This window comes from Andrena cerasifolii, chromosome 3, assembly GCF_050908995.1.
Source record: "Andrena cerasifolii isolate SP2316 chromosome 3, iyAndCera1_principal, whole genome shotgun sequence".
In the NCBI taxonomy this organism is placed as follows: Eukaryota; Metazoa; Arthropoda; class Insecta; order Hymenoptera; family Andrenidae; genus Andrena; species Andrena cerasifolii.
Window position 1 is genome coordinate 5,197,329 of NC_135120.1, and position 17,521 is coordinate 5,214,849.

The 17,521-nt window shown below is 38.1% G+C and overlaps 2 protein-coding genes across 2 annotated transcripts in view; one reads left to right on the plus strand and one right to left on the minus strand.

The window, feature by feature from the left end:
* Cpr28 (cuticular protein 28) overlaps positions 1-17,521 on the minus strand; it is a 181,653-nt gene that overhangs the window by 104,966 nt on the left and 59,166 nt on the right. The window lies entirely within an intron of this gene.
* On the plus strand, positions 8,175-9,292 carry Cpr12 (cuticular protein 12). The gene is made up of 2 exons (XM_076808683.1): positions 8,175-8,272; positions 8,941-9,292. The coding sequence occupies exons 1-2, from the start codon at positions 8,264-8,266 to the stop codon at positions 9,262-9,264; spliced, it is 333 nt and encodes a 110-aa protein (XP_076664798.1). The 5' UTR covers positions 8,175-8,263; the 3' UTR covers positions 9,265-9,292.

A 17,521-nucleotide genomic window follows, 5' to 3' on the forward strand; every position in this document is an offset into this window, starting at 1 on the left:
ATGAATTTTCTTTACTGTCTTCTAAAACTACGATGCGAACATATCCAATGCAAGTTATCTTAAATTTTTGTCAGTTTATTAATATTCATAATTTTATAGGAGATGATATAATTGTATTAAAGTGTCTCGTATTAGGTTTATAAGGTGAATTGAAAGAATTTGAGCACACGGTAACACGTTACTTATAATTATTTTAATAAGATCTCACAATAAAAGTCATTCCAAATTTAAGTTTTAAGAAAAAATTCTCAGTTGCAGGCGCCAAGGACGATTCAAAATTTAGTGAAGTCTAAATTTTTCTGATGCAGACGGAGGAAAAATAGTGAGATTCGTTTAAAAAAATTTGAAATGTAATTTTTGTAAAAGAAAAACACATGTGTATATACCTATCAGATTTTTTATTTAAAAATTTGAAATGTAATTTTTGCAAAGGAAAAACACATGTGTATATACCTATCAGATTTTTTATTTAAAAATTTGAAATGTAATTTTTGCAAAGGAAAAACACATGTGTATATACCTATCAGATTTTTTATTTAAACATTCTTTTTTTAGAAAAAATTCTCAGTTGCAGGCGCCAAGGACGATTAAAAATTTAATGAAGTCTGCATTTTTTTATGCAGATGGAGGAAAAATAGTAAGATTTATTTAAAAAAAATTGAAATGTAATTTTTGTGAAGGAAAAACACATGTGTATATACCTATCAGATTTTTTATTTAAAAAATTTACAAAATTTACAAAATTACATTTCAATCTTACTATTTTTCCTCCATCTGCATAAAAAAATGTAGACTTCACTAAATTTTGAATCGTCCTTGGCGCCTGCAACTGAGAAATTTGTCTTAAGAAGTTGAAATGAGAATTTTCTCTATCCAGTTTTACAATTTTTAATAGAAAATAATTTCTGATGCTAAATTAGGCACGAACTGAACGGAATGATGTATTTATTTGGTAAAAAAACTATTCACAATGCTTTCGTCTGTCAGTTATAATTGAACTACGGCCAACTATGCACTGCGATTGCTGTTCTTGTTGATACGTATATGATTTATTTTATACATGATTTACTTGACGGAATTAAAAATAGAACAAGCTTTTGGAACTTAGTATACTGAAACATTTATTCCACCCTAATGCTTCAAATAGTGTTACACTAATTTTAATGACAGATATAAGTCAAAGTATAATACCCCTTGGAATTTTGTTTTTCACTTGCATAAAGGTAAGTAAATATGAACATGCTCCATGTATGGGATTATATCCTTAAGTTGCCTACAATTCAACATGCCATGTTCATATTGAAATGTGATTTTTAATATTTTGACATCTTTATAATTATTTTATTTATTTTATTTATTAATCATAAACGGGTTAGAACCCATTATATAAGAAGGATACATAACATTTTGCGTGTTGAATAAAAATAAATCTACATATATGCATACTATATCAAATTATACTTAACAATGGAGAGAAAAATGAAAAAATAGAGGTGAAGAATGAGTAATGAGAAATGAGAAATGAGAAATGAGAAATGAGAATTAGAATGAGAATGAGAATGAGAATGAGAATGAGAATGAGAATGAGAATGAGAATGAGAATGAGAATGAGAATGAGAATGAGAATGAGAATGAGAATGAGAATGAGAATGAGAATGAGAATGAGAATGAGAATGAGAATGAGAATGAGAATGAGAATGAGAATGAGAATGAGAATGAGAATGAGAATGAGAATGAGAATGAGAATGAGAATGAGAATGAGAATGAGAATGAGAATGAGAATGAGAATGAGAATGAGAATGAGAATGAGAATGAGAATGAGAATGAGAATGAGAATGAGAATGAGAATGAGAATGAGAATGAGAATGAGAATGAGAATGAGAATGAGAATGAGAATGAGAATGAGAATGAGAATGAGAATGAGAATGAGAATGAGAATGAGAATGGGAATGACAATGGGAATGACAATGGCAATGACAATGACAATGACAATGACAATGAGAATGAGAATGAGAATGAGAATGAGAATGAGAATGAGAATGAGAATGAGAATGAGAATGAGAATGAGAATGAGAATGAGAATGAGAATGGGAATGACAATGGGAATGACAATGGCAATGACAATGACAATGACAATGACAATGACAATGACAATGACAATGATATTCATTATTATTCTTAACAGATTTATAAAATGTATGTTTACAATAATTAAATTTGCATCTCATTAAAGTGTGTTTACTTTGAACTGCATCTATTCATCTAAGACAGGCATGCTCAATATGGTGGGCCGAAAAAACCCAAATTTTCGAAACTCAAAACGGGGTAGTGCGGAAAAATTGCCGTTGGGGAAGACAAATGCGAGGCAAAAAAATTTTTTGAACAAGGTCAATATTTGACCCTCGCGCATCGGGGTCAAAGTTTTTTTTTAATTTTTTACCAAGTTTGGAGACTTCCGTATATTTTCATAAAATTTCGTATATTTCATTGCTGAACATCGGAAAATATCATTTGAGCACATAAACACGTGAAATCGTGTTTTATATATTGTCGCTAGGCGAAGTAACTATGTGTTTCTAGTTTGGGCCGTAACGCGATTGTAGTGTAAGAGGAACATATTTCATTGATTCAAGAACCTGGGTCTAACTGCATCAGTCATGTTTCTCCAACATCAAGTTCTGGGAGAAATATTACTGACTAGTTTTTTAGCCTGTCTTCGCCCGGCATTACTATCCTATATAATAAGACGCCTAAGATAACCACAATTTTGTGGGTAAGCCCCCCTAGAAACAATTTTCGCTGCGAAATACGAAATTTTACAACTTTTGGGTACCAGAAGGGTACCTGTCTAATTGATCTCCTGAAGGACATTTCGAGGAGCCTAAGTCACATACATGCCCAGAATCACTGCCTGGCGACATTTGAGACCCCCCCCCCTAGAAACGAAATAATTCTCGATATTATTACAACAACTGATGTGTAACAAAGCCCCCGAATCCAAGAAATTTGTGGAGCATATTCACTCTTACAACACCATTTTTTCGTTTGCCTCCATGAGAGCTCAAATAAAGGGCACAATTCGACTTTGCGTTGAGCGCGCATTTGTATCTCATCCACTTCTTGGAATCCTTCGGTCGAGAGTGATAAAACTCGTGAGCGAGCAAAAGAGGTCGAAAGAGTCGACATGAAGTTACCGTCAGCTACGAAAGGGAGAAAGCATGATACTTTCTCCCGCTTCGTCTTTCAGCTTGTGTTCGAGCTCGAGCCGCGTGAGGCTAGTAGCGGCTAATAGCGGCTAATACATTGTACATAACGCCTGTTTTAGGCTACAGGGACTACGCATTATCGAATCTTCCAGGTTTTGGATTTTTTACGGCACCTTCGGGTGCCGAGGAAACCTCGTGCCGAATATGAACCTTGTAGATCATCGGGAAGTACGAAAAAAAAGCCTGTGGAAAGATTTTGCTAACAAACGAACATCCACCTTAAGGGGAGGTTCCGGTCTAAAAGTCGACTTTTTTTATTTCGTTTTTCGAATGTTCATCCTTTTAGGAATATGTGTTTAAAAGGATATGTTGAAATTCGTAAAATTTCCGAAGTTATAGGCATTTCAGTAGCGGCAAATGCATAGGTAACACCCGGCCACTCGGCACTCACGTAAAACTTTAAACGCGTTTTTCTCGAAACAGTGTTCTCAAAACGGTGGGACCTGTATCTCCAAAAGTTATTATCCGATTCGACTGAAACTTTTTTTACTTTGAAGAATATACTTCTGGCTAGGGGGGGGGGGTACCAGAAAAAATTGCAAAAAATGGAAAATTTATAATTTTCAAAGGCGTTGAAAGGACGAAAAATATAGGGGGAAAGTGATTTCAAACTTCAAGTGTCGTTATTTTCTTAAAAAATGTCATTTTTGCATTTTTCTGGTTTCCCACCTAGCCAGATGTATATTCTTCAAAATAAAAAAAGTTTCAGTCGAATCGGATAATAACTTCTGGAAATACAGGTCCCACCGATTTGGATCAATTTTTTCTCGCCTTGACTTTAACGACTCCTCAGTGCCGTCTGTAATGGTTAATTACAAAACAAAAAATATATTTCTATAATTTAAGACATCCTTAATACAATGCAAAAGTCCCATTAAATTATATACAGTAGTTTTCGTTTAATTAATTCCTAAAGATCACCTATTTTTTGGGCTCTAAACTGGAACCTCCCCTTAAGCGTCTTATTATACTCTTATGTATAGGATAGTGTCATCCCTCATCTAAATGAATTGAAAATCTCCTTTGAGGACTTAGTTGTCGATGGTTGTGATAGAACAGCAACTAATACTCGCTGAAAGAATGGTGTAATTCACAATATCGACATGATTCTTAAAAGACCTCTCAAATGGATTATTTACATGTTGCACTTCAATGAGCTTCCATTCAGACATTTATTTGAGCATTTACCTAGATCTAAACTACAGATTCAAAATCGTTTTGTGATCGCCCTGGATCAGGAGGACAGAATCCTGATTTGATAGCGGAAACTATATTCTGAAGATATTTCTGATCCTTACTAATTATATGTTGTTTAAGAACTTTCTCACCAGTAGGCACATGGAATGACGCAATCAATGCTGCCAAATTTAACGAGATCTAAGTTTTCGCCGCTCAAAAGACACTCCCCAATAGGACCACAAATCGATTTTGGATCTGTTGCTTTACCATCTAAATGCTCAAATAAATGTCTGCATGGAAGGAAGCTCATTGAAGTGCAACATGTAAATAATCCATTGGAGAGGTCTTTTAAGAATCATTTCGATATTGTGAATTATACCATTCTTCCATCCAGTAATAGTTGCTGTTCTATCACAACCAACGACAACTAAGTCTTCAAGGGAGATTTTCAATTCATTTAGATGTGGGCTGACACTATCAGTAATAGTCCTCCCAGAACTTGATGATGGAGAAACATGACTGATGCAGTTAGACCCAGGTTTGTGAATCAATGAAATATGTTCCTCTTTCAATACATCCGCGTTACGTCCCAAACGAGAAACACACTTCGCCTAGTGACAATATATAAAACACGTTTTCACGTGTTTATGTGCTCAAATTATATTTTCTGATGTTCAGCAATGAAATATACAAAATTTTATGAAAATATACGGAAGTCTCCAACCTTGGTAAAAAATTAAAAAAAACTTTGACCGCGATGCGCGAGGGTCAAATATTGACCGAGTTCAAAATTTTTTTTTGCCTCGCATTTGTCTTCCCTAACGGCAACTTTTCCGCAGTACCCCGTTTCGAGTTTCGAAAATTTGGGTTTCTCGGCCCACCCTAATGCTCAACTGTCATCTTGGCGGGCGCTGGCGCTGGCGAGTGGCAGGTGCCCGCCAGCGCTGGCGAGCGACGAGTGTCCGCGGGCACGCCTGTTAAACATGACTGATGTGGGAGAACATGTCTCCTTAGATCGTTATGCAATCGTACGAAAAAACACATTCACGTAATTACTTCACAATACAATTGAAAGTTAATTACCCGAAGTAATAACGAAGCAAAAAATTTTCGATAGTTCAAATTTTTCAGATAATCCATCATAAAAGCCAGAAGTGAGAAATTAGGGTATTAAATAGTTTTCGACTGGTTGATTTATTATTAAAGAATTAATCAGTTCCTCTGCAAATTTTGATCACAAACAAATTTTTTACACCTTCTTTCGGACGAGTAACCTCTTAAATGAGCAGAAATTGGGACATTCACCTTAAAGTAAAATTGAAATATTACATTACAAAATGTAGTATAAGAATTTAATATAATTCAAGACTTTTACAATTAGATGTAGCTAAATTCTACTTCTTTCTGTGTTTTTTTTCACATTTACTGCACTTTTAATACAGTATAGACCTCAACGATACATATGTAGTATAGTAGATTCTTATTTTGTTTGATCTTTTCTGCAAGCAAATAACGAATCAAGAATACCGTGTGTGCGTGTGCGTGTGTCCGTGTGTCCGTGTGTGCGTGCGTGCGTGCGCGCGCGTGTGTGTGTGTGTGTGCGTGTGTGTGTGTGTGTGTGTGTGTTCTTAATCTTCGACATTGAAATTATTCTAATTATTCCAATTCTTCCATTAATCAAATACGAAATTATAATATCAACAAAATCAACATTCTATTTACTATTATTAATACTAAATATTAGACTATGAATCGAACGAATATTCTCTTACCTAGAATGAATCAACTAGGATATTAGTTAATTTTATAACAATTAAATTGCATTTAATAATTACAGAAAACCGTATATCTTATTAAATTTTAAAATTAAATATATACACAGCAAAAGTCAAATTTTTAAGTCGAAATTAAAAGTAAATAATTACTTTATATATATATATTAATTGAATCCAAAATAGAGGTAAATTATTGTTAATAATTTAAATGATCATAAATCCAATTAAAGAGAAATAAAATATAGAACTTCTAATTCTAAACAAAATGCTTAATCATTTATATTTCTAATTTATATAGTTTAAAAAAACATTATATTTTCAATATAAAATTAATTTAAAATTTATAAATTCTACTTAAAAACAAAAATTATTACCTTAATATTTTCAATATTATGCTGTTAATAAGCTATTTAAATTAATAGATAATTATTATCAACAGATACATACAAATATAAATTTTTACAATAAAAATTAAATGAAATTGTTTTACATTCATTAGATTAACCAAATACATTATTCTATAGATTCTCAATCCTCTAAGAGACTCATATCAACCCTTCTCAAATCAACTCTCATATCTATACAAATTCAAAATAAGCCATTTGTAAGAAAATTTGAAAAAAATATTTAAAAAATACATAGAAGCAAAAAAATAAATCAAGTTAAAAAAATCAGCTATCCCACTTAAATAAAATAAGTAACCTAAAAATAATCCATACATATACATTTTCAAAATTAAAATTATATAAAAATTCATTAATTTAAAAAAATATTTCATATAAACTAACTTTATAACCCCCCCCCCTTCCACAAAAAATAGATATCAACATTAAAAGTATCATTCTAACTCTAATCAACTTTCTCTCTCTAAGATTTGAAAAAGAGAAAAAATTATAACAATCCAAAAATAATCAAATTCGGTACTAATCGAACTTAATACCTAACCGTAAAAATCATAGATAAGTAAAACATTAATATTAAAAATAAATTCATTGAACTAACCAAAAAATACTAAAAAATTAAATCCTTTGAATAAAAACCAGATAAAAAAGGAATTCCACATAAACAAAATAAAGAAATAATTATAACTACACTCTTTTCATAGGATAAATATAAAATATACCACCATAATTACGAATATCCTGATTATCATTTATAGAATGAATAAATTCACCAACACATAAAAATATTAAAGACTTAAATATTTCATGAATTACTAAATGAAAAGAAGCCAAATCATTTAAACCAAAAAATATAATACTTATTATAAACCCTAACTGACTCAAAGAATATATATATACGGTATTCTTGATTCGTTATTTGCTTTACAATTTCATACTCTACTTACAATATATACTATATATGTATACACATACGATAATTAATCATAATAATTAGTCATCGCTAATTAATTCCCCCATAATCGACACTTTGCTTACTTGACGTTTGTATAATCGATGTTCTATTGTAAATAATTTCTTTACCACTTTAACTTAAAAAAAGCTGGACTTATACCTTTTACCACAATTGAAACTTAATCTGGTGTCAAGCCCGATTTCATTCCACGCGCTTATGGCGCACCAGGCGTTAAATAATCGTTTCTTGGATCCAGAGCCCCGGACCAGAAAGTTCACCTACACGTTTTATGAAGATTTCCTGATACGCCAGCCAGCATTCATTATTCCAGCCAATTTTGGTAAGGCCCCCAGAGATTCGTCGAGGTGTATCCACACAGTGAAACCGCAATCCTCGTTGCTGGCTGCTCTTCCTCGAATTCCTACCTAACATTCACCGCCTCTTCCTTTGTCGAGCATCGCTGTACCATCTCTGGCCCGGCCAATGCCATTCGACGAACATTTCGACACCTTCGCGGCAGAATTTTTGGAACCCAACGCAAGGAAGGGATACGATTCATATCGACAACCGAGTATATAATCGCCCCGTGGAGCACCATGGAGCAGTATCGTGATTTAGCTCGACTCACGGTAGCACCTGTCTCATCTTCTCAGAGAAACGAAAAGCAGACCAATCCAAGAACCAACCATGAAACTGGTGCGTGCCGCCTTCGTTTTAATAACGACTCTCTTACCCGGATATCAAGTGTAATCGTGCCCAATTCGAAGTTCGAATGGGTCCACCTTCCGATTCGCGAAACCTCAAAGTTCTTCGTGCGTTCGCGATCCTAAGTGGGGTCTCTTCATCTCGAGGATCGTTGCTCGTGAGATCGCGGTTACGGAGCGTGCAATTAACGTCCACTTAGGATCGTTATGTACCATTCACGATAGAAAGATACGCGTAGCAATTGCGCGTAATCGTTATCATTGTTCTTCCCGTTGAAACGCAAATATACCTACGTTTCGTAGACTTATTTTAAGTAAACCGCCGGCTAACGGATCTGGCTTTACATAACCGCGAAAAGTAGCGTCCTCGCGATAAGAAGACAGTGACGAATCGCAGCAAACGATTAAAGGAATATCACTAGATCAGCGCATTCTCTCGTATCATTGAAATAGCGACGACCTCGACTATAGGAAGCTACATCTGTCGAAGTTACGTGGTTTGCACACCACCTACGCGCGCACATCTCGTGGCAATGAGCTGCTCCTCTCAAATGCGCGATATCAGAGGCCGCTGTGTACCTAGCCAGTTAACGAGACTTCTTCGCTAATGATGCATTCTAGTTCCTGATCGAGGCGCTAACAGTTTCCCTTTCCTTGCAGCTCGTTGCTTTCGCCGTCGTCGTTGCTGTGGCTTATGCCGCTCCTCAGGGCGTACCCCAAAGCGTTCCCCAGGATGTGGTGCTGGTCAAAGAGACACCTTCTGACAACATTGGCGTCGGCGGTTACAACTATGGATACGAACTCTCGAATGGTCAGTCTCATCAAGAAACGGCGGAGGTAGTCAACCAGGGAACTGAAAACGAGGCATTGGCCGTTCGCGGCAGCTTCGCCTGGGTCGACCCGCAAACCAACGTCAGGTACACCGTCAACTACGTCGCCGATGAGAATGGTTTCCACCCGCAGGGTGAACACATCCCCGCTTAAACTGTACATACCTTTAGCTTAAATAAATTTTACACATAAACACTTGGTTCATTTACTTGCGCCCTGTTGCCATTCATCTTCCTCTCCTTATTTATATGCCACAGTATTCAGATAATTGTATACAGCGAGCTTTAGGTGTAAGTGGTCAAACATTGAGGACTATCTATTTACCTTGAGGATAAAAAAACTGTACATTTATACTCATACGTCAGGAAACCCTTCCTTTTCTAGTTATAATTACTGTAATTGATCTTATTACTTTTTTTTACAGTTGATTACTCTTCTTAATGTTATTTATCTTTTTGGGGGGGTTAACAATAGACAGTAGTTGCATGTTGCAGATACATCAGTCAGATTCTACATTTTACATGTTAAAGTTGAATTGAACCTCTTATGAACGTTCTTGCAAAAATATACACCAGTTCTGGAACACCGCGGTAAGTGGAATACACTGCGAAAAGTTGGGAGTTTATTTCTAGGGCATCCAGTATATCAGCAAGTAATCGAAATCATCTGCTCATCTAACTTTAATTGGTTACCACGCAGTAGGTACTTTAAATATTTAATATCTAAACGTTCAGTATAGATTATAAAAGATTACTTCATTATATGTATGTTGTAAGTCCCGGATAGTTTGAACAATTTTTGGAAAAGAAATTGTAGCATCATTGTTTTTCACATTTTTGTCGTGTTGTAGAAATTAAAACAAAGCCCAAGCAATTTAGAGTATTCATAAATTATAGTGTGCGATAAATTCAAATATTTATTTTCATTTTGAACCGAAAATATTGGCACTGCAACTGGCCGGTATCACCCGCATGTCGGGGTTGGAGCGTCCACCCACTAGGGGTGAGACCGAACTTGAAAAATAACAAAAAGTGTAGCTTACGAAAAGTATAATACACGAAGAAGTTAATTGATATGTTATTTCTTCTTCAGTTTGCCACGTAAATCGCAAACATTCTTGTGCTTGAAGCATCTAGTATCATGAAACCAACGGCTGCACACATTTAATCCAATAGTCGCTTTTCGAGATTTCGAAATAGTTTATATCACTATCTTGACGAATGGAATTTTCGCTCCCTGAATCTGAAGATGGGTTTACAGTAAAAAAGACACATGTAGGTAGTGTTTAGAAAACGTTTCGATGTCAGTTACAAGACTAAGAAATACAAAATTCGAGCATGCTATGTCCCCCTTGACATCCTACAACTTTCGTCTGACACAATTTTTCGTACCATTTAACTTAGGTCATGGAGAAAGAATTATTAAAATCGGTTAAGTAGTTTTGAAGTCACACCAAAAATAAGAAATCTGATTCATTAACCGACTCCAGTGTTATTATTACCTACGAGCAGCTCTTTCTGTAGGCCTACCCATATTTTTTAAATAAATATAGTTATATAACTTAAATAACCAAAAAGTAAAGAATAAAAAATTTACTAATATTACAACCGACTTCAAAAAAATAAAAATACACCAAAAAATAGGTACAAAATAAGTTTTTTCCTTATTTAATCTACGACTCTCAATATTTTTATGTCGGCGCCAGATTTACACAGTGCAAATGATGAGGCGCCGACTTAAAAATGTTGAGAGTCGCAGATTATATAGGGAAAAAAATTATTTTGTACTTTTTGCTTTTTTTTTAATTTTTTTAAATCGGTTTTCATTTTTTCTAATTTTTAATATTACATTTTTATCTTGCTATGATATAAAATCCTATTTTTTAAAGTGATACTAGGTAATAAGTAACATACGGACTCGATATACATATGTATTATGAATAGGATTGGACATCTAGCTTTCGTTATGTATCGTTATACATAGTTTCAGAGAACGTAGAAATAATGTGACTTAATAGTCTTTCCAGGAGTCTTTCAGAAGCATTTAGCATCGTTTGTGTACATGCATAGAATGCATTTGATTCTTGGACACTGGCCGCAACTCACACAGTGAAAGAGCAGTCTCCTCCTAGGCGCTCCCTATACATACACAATACATATATTTATTTATTTATTTATTTACGGGACGAGCCCATTACAAACAGAAAACACGATAAAACGAAAAGATAATTATAAAGGGTGTAAACGGTATACGTAGCGATATTTTAGGGGGTGGTAGGGGAGGTCCAATGGAACATAAAAGTCCTATGACATAGTGTCCGATCTGTCTCCATTTTACAGTAATAATGCCTTAAAGTTAACATATCTATACGCTAAACTAAGGTCGTGTTCAGATATACGGACCGGTGAGTTCGGTTTCGCGAGCAGCGCGCGAGGAGAAATCAGCCACCACCACCTGTCGATCGTGGATTGGCAGTTGAAGTTGCTGGGCCCCCGAAGGGTATGGTGGGGTAACGGGAACGCTGCTCGGCTCCGCCTGAACGAAGCCGTGTGGTTGTTGTTTATTCTTAGCGTAGTAGTTGTGTGCGTTACGAAGCTATGCGTAAACCAATACGATATGAAATTATCGAGAAAGAATCAGTGTTCTGACCAATAAAGCTCCTGAATTTTTTCGGACCCAACGCACACCTATTCTGATGTATGTATTGCTACGCTAAGAACTCGGTTTGGCCTACACGTCAGGAGCTTGGCGGTATCCCCACCACTTCTGACTCGCTCTTGTTCTGCGAAGGCGAGAGCGAGATGGAACGAGAGCAAGGAAGAAACGAGAAAGTGGTGGGGATGCTTCGCTACGTGTATATATACCTCACGGGCACCGAATCCCCACCGCGCGACCAGCAGGCCTAGCCCGAGTGAGAGTGAGAACGTTGAGAAGAAGAGCACCGAGCAGGCAAGCGGTGTGGTGGGAGAATACCCCTCACGAACCTCACCGGCCAATATATCTGAACACGACCTTAATAGTCGCAGGATTCCATAATTTTGCAAATACATTGGAGACCACCACTAGAATAAAATGGCTGAAATACATTTTGTTGTATCCCGTGTAGTTTAGCTGTTATAAAGATTTAAACATCGGAGATGTTTGTGGAAATGATCGTCGCTACACGCACACAGATGAGCCGCAGTACAAAGACCGCCCGTTGTGAGCTGTTCAAGATGACCCAGTAACCGAGAAAGTACGAACCCCTTATAGTAGCGGTCCCTTATTAAGGATCTGTTTGGAGTGGCGGAGGCACTTAGGTTCGTCAGCTAGAAAATGACAAACAAGTGAACGAAAACTCTACACGTTTTCTTAACCCAGGCGCGCAGTGGTGGCAATTTGTTGCGCGATAATTTTGACGCTCACGAAAAATGCATTGATTTACATGGAAGTAAGCTCCTTTGACGACGAGACTGCAAAACGTGTTGTTTTTTTTTCAGAAAGCGACAAAACTGTTTCCTTCCTTTGAGTGTGACTAAACTATCACACAATAAGCTGCTGTCAATGCGCGGCTACTCTTACGCGAATGTGCAGTAAAGAAATAAAAATTTCGCTACCTACATTTATTTACAAAAGATGCTCGAAATGATGGTCGTTTTCATCTAGACACGCCTGACACCGACGCAACCAATTGTCGCGAACGTGGGCGATATTCTAAGCTACTCGCGTATAACGTTAGCAGCTCGAAATATTCTACCCTGCAATTCTTCTAAGGCAGGGGTGTCGAACTAGCGGCTCGCGAGCCGCAGTGGCTCCTTCTCCTCTTCGCCTGCTCCGTAGAGCCGTAGGAGAACGGCCCCCTCCACACCTACTTCACTCTGATGAATTTCTCCTCCGGGTGCCGCACTCTCTCCCTGCCGGGTCTCGTGCAACGCCTGGAGAAAAATAAGTGGGGGAACCGGCTGACCCGGGGCCCGACTCGTGCGGCTCTCGGAGTGGGGAAGTTCGACACTCCTGTTCTAAGGTTTCAATCTCGGTGTCGGCGTATACTAGTGTTTTCATGTGGCCCCATACGTACAATCCATTGGATTTAAATCCGGGCTTCTTGGCGGTCACAAAACCGCACCATTACGTACAATTACTCGATCCCCCCAAATTCATCCTATAACTGGTATACCTCTTCCCATATGGGCTGGGGCGCCGTCATGACAAAACCACATGTCTCTTCGGGTGGCCAGGCAGACATCTTCTAGTAGAAGTGGCAAATCCCGTCGAAGAAATTGCATATTTTGCGCTATTTAGACGCGCCGGCAAAATATGTGATCCGAGGAGACGATCGTCTACTACCCCAGCCCATATGTTTAGCCGCAGCTCATAGCTGGAAGTGCTCCGTTACAATACGCGTGTGAATTCCGGAAATTTAATATTCCACAACGTGTGAACGTTGACTCATCTGCTGCGAGTACGACCGTCGGGAAATGGTCGTCCTGTTCCATTCTACATAGGTACTCTCTTTCTTCCAGTGTCTGACCGCGAGGCGTATTGATGTTGGATATTACTTTTTAATTGCTAGTTCCCAAAAATTAATCAGGCTGGTCGACCAGAGCATTTCACCAGGGCCGCGGTTTATAACCGTATTGCCCCGCAAGTCGGCGGTAGAGAACGGTTCTCAACAGTTTTGAGTAATTTATGACTTAATTGGTCCGCCTCGTAGCAGACGTGAACTCAGGGTATCAGAAAAGGGAAATAGGAATGGTATGCATTTTCTTCTTTCGAACCGAAACACGTGGTGTCTGCTGTCTATCTCGAAGCAATGGGTACATTGGCAGTAATAGGACGGAGCACAGGCTTCTGTGAAAGTGTACGATGTTTTGCTCGTAGGGCGCCTCTTGTGTGCAGTGCGGTGGGAACAATGTGGGAGCCAACGGTAGGTCATGGTGGGATAAGCACATGTCACACATCGCACAATTTTGGCATCATTGCCCGGATTACAGAACTTTAATGGTATGTCCACTAGGGAGTTTCATGCCCTTTAATAATCTGGCATTGTTTTTTATTTCAGACCAATGGTTTAGGTGCTACAAGTTCCACCGTTTTGAATAAATTTTTTGACATCTCGCCTTTAACGACTCCCCAGCAGAGGCGGATTCAGGAGTCTAGCTTGGAGGGGGCGAAACATGTTAAAATACATAACTATATTTTTTAACCGTTTTCTACGAGAATTAAAACTTGCCTGTAGTGTATATTTTAATATCTCTGTCTGCTACTATAGCCTGTGTCTGAGAATTTAGTGATTGAGCGCGCTGGATGCCGGAGAGGTTATGTTCGACGGTGAAAAGGTGCTCGCAACATAGCGCTTAAAATGAGTAGCGTCAAGTTTATTTAAAATGAGCAAATACACTGATCGTGAGTCGGTGAGAATGCACAAAAAGTTCACGGTTTTCGAGGTTATAGGGTATTTCCTCGTTAGCGACTCGATTTTGTGTACACGATACCGACTCTTCGCTATCCCCACCACTTTTGTCTCACTCTTGCCCGGCGAAAGCTGGAGCGAGATGGAACGAGAGCGAGCGAGGACGGTACGAGACCGACGACGCGTTGATGTTTTGTCTCGCTCCGTCTTTCGGACGCCTGACATTCTGTCCTTTGCGCTTGCGACCATCGCGCACGCTCGCCGCGCACGCAGTGTTCCATCTCGCTCCCCCCTCCGGCCAGAAAGAAGCGAGAAACGAACACTCGGAATTAGGGTTCTGTTCACGATACCGACTCAACGCCGGTCCCGACCAGCGAGTCGCTAACGAGACAATACTGTATTACTACACGAAGATGAGCGAATCGATGCACGTTGCACCACCACGTGCGCATCACCCGCGGCGATCTACAATCGAATCTGAGCGTGTTCCGATGAGCACCTGAGCGTGTGAAATGAGCTTGAAGAGCGGTTATATTTAGTGCTCGACTGCACTATGAGCGGTGAGAATTCACAACCCTGATAACCATCTGTCTCCAATCTGACATCAGATTGGGAGCAGGGTATGGCAGGAGAGCGCAGAATCTGACGTCAGAACTACAGCAGTCTGTGTCCGCATTTGGCTGCGTTCTGATGTGCAGAGCCTGAGGTGCAGTGCCTGATGTCAGATGGACAGCAGATCGACAGCAGATCGACAGCAGATTTCGCCGTCTGCTAGGCAATTGCTTGGTAATTCTGGACCTCAGATGGCGCTGTTGCTGTGCCTAGCAGACGGCGAAATCTGCTGTCGATCTGCTGTCCATCTGACATCAGGCACTGCACCTCAGGCTCTGCACATCAGAACGCAGCCAAATGCGGACACAGACTGCTGCAGTTCTGACGTCAGATTCTGCGCTCTCGTGCCAGACCCTGCTCCCAATCTGATGGCAGATTGGAGACCAGATGGTTATCAGGGGTAAAAGTCAGAAAGAATTTCTCTTTGTTTCCCTACCCTGTGATAATACTTTAAAAGTATGAAGATCGGATGGCGCCGCGGGACCCTTAGACCATATATACTTATAGACACGGCTTCAGATAACTGCCTTGACGCAAAGATTAAATCATCTACGTGACGTCACATGTGGGCAAAGTAATGATGGAAGTTACAGCGATGTATAAATATTTCCGAAAAAAGCGATTTAATCATTGTCTTTGCAATTCTTTATACAACATGTTTGCACCTTTATTAATAATTATTAAAAAATTATTCACAGAAAAAGATATAACCTCACTTGTATATATGGTATGAGGTACTATCCACCATTTTGAATTATCTTTTGCCCACAAGTGACGTCACTTTTGCCCGTTATCTTTGCTTCACTATGACTCGTGGCTTCATATAGAGCAGGCCGTGTCTATGTATAGGTATATATGGTCTAAGGCGGGACCGATGGGAAGTTTGCGGCGTGCGTGTTTGAAGTTTTGAGGTTGCAGATGGTGGCGACACCTGCGTACACTAGCGCTACTACATTGTGATCTTCTCGAACGAGACAATCTGCATAACTACGATCGAACTTCGCCCGCCTTCGGTGGGCTCGTTCGATCTCCCAATTTATTTCAATTATTTATAATGATCATCTCTGGATGAAACAATACTAATTAACGTATAAATATCCATTCTAAATTTCGCAATGCTTATTATATTCTCTCGTTCTGTGCAATATTTATATTTAGTTCTGAAAAAGTATAATGATATGATTGTTCAATGATTGTTTATTTTGTTTGTTTTAATAGAATGTAAAACTTTCACGTTTTCTATCGTATCGGCATGAACGTTTCAGTAACATACTGCTGAGATTTTCCGGATGAAAATGAATTTAAACACAGTATAAATCGGATTATTTTTAAACGATTTTATTCATCTTCGATCCTCTGTTTGGTTGTATGTTTGTATGTTTGATGTATGTATGGTTTAAATCTGGCAACTCAAATTTAACCAACTTCCAACTATCCAATTGTCTTGAACCTTTGCAGGCATGCGTAGTATGGATGACAATACAATATTTTTTAAAAAATTGACCCCTAGGGGGTGAAAAAATTACCCAGTAATCAATAAGTATAACCCATAACCACAACGACTTGAAATCAGCCACTCGCGTTCTTTACGAAAACGACAAAAAGCCGCTGCGTTTGGGAAGCCAGTCCCGTGACTAATCGTGGGGCACCATGTGCAACCAGAGGTTAAAGTATTAACCCTTCGTTGACACACCTCGTTTTTCGATCAACTTTGACATGCCTGGGTGGCTCACACCCAGAAAATTTTTTGAACGACTGCCATTCTTATCGGAAGAATCCAATCGTTATGAAAAAAATCATGCGTCAATTTTAAGGTCTGTATAATGTATTCCAATAGTTTTTTATTGAAATTTCATCGCAGTTTTTGTAAAAAAAAATCTAGATTACCATGTGTCGAGAAAACACGAAGAAAATCTTCAAACAATTTTAACTTTTACAAATTTCAATATTAAAAGCTAAAAATCTACAGAGTTATTGTTCAGATATAATATTTTGAGAGAAAAAATAGTTTGTAAGTCGGCTTCGGAAAAAAGGTATTTATTTCACATATACAGGGTGTCCCACTAAGGAGTGGACAGCGCGATATCTCTTAAAGTATTGTCGATAAAAATATAAAAAAAATAGGGAATTGCATGGTACGAGGGGGCCCATTTATTAGCGCGAACGAATTTTGTTTTCGATTATTATTTTAAAAGATACGATGGTCAAGTTCGGTTTTTCAAATGGAACTATTTTTTTGAAGACCTGAGTTGATAGTGCGTTCCAAGACAAATTCAATAAGCTTTAATGTATACACTTTATTTCCACTGGTTTTTAAGATATTGCGCTTGCAAAATTACTGATTTTCACTGGAAGAAAACCCTCTGGAATAGGAAGGACCGGGGTCGGTCTTACTGGCGCTACGGG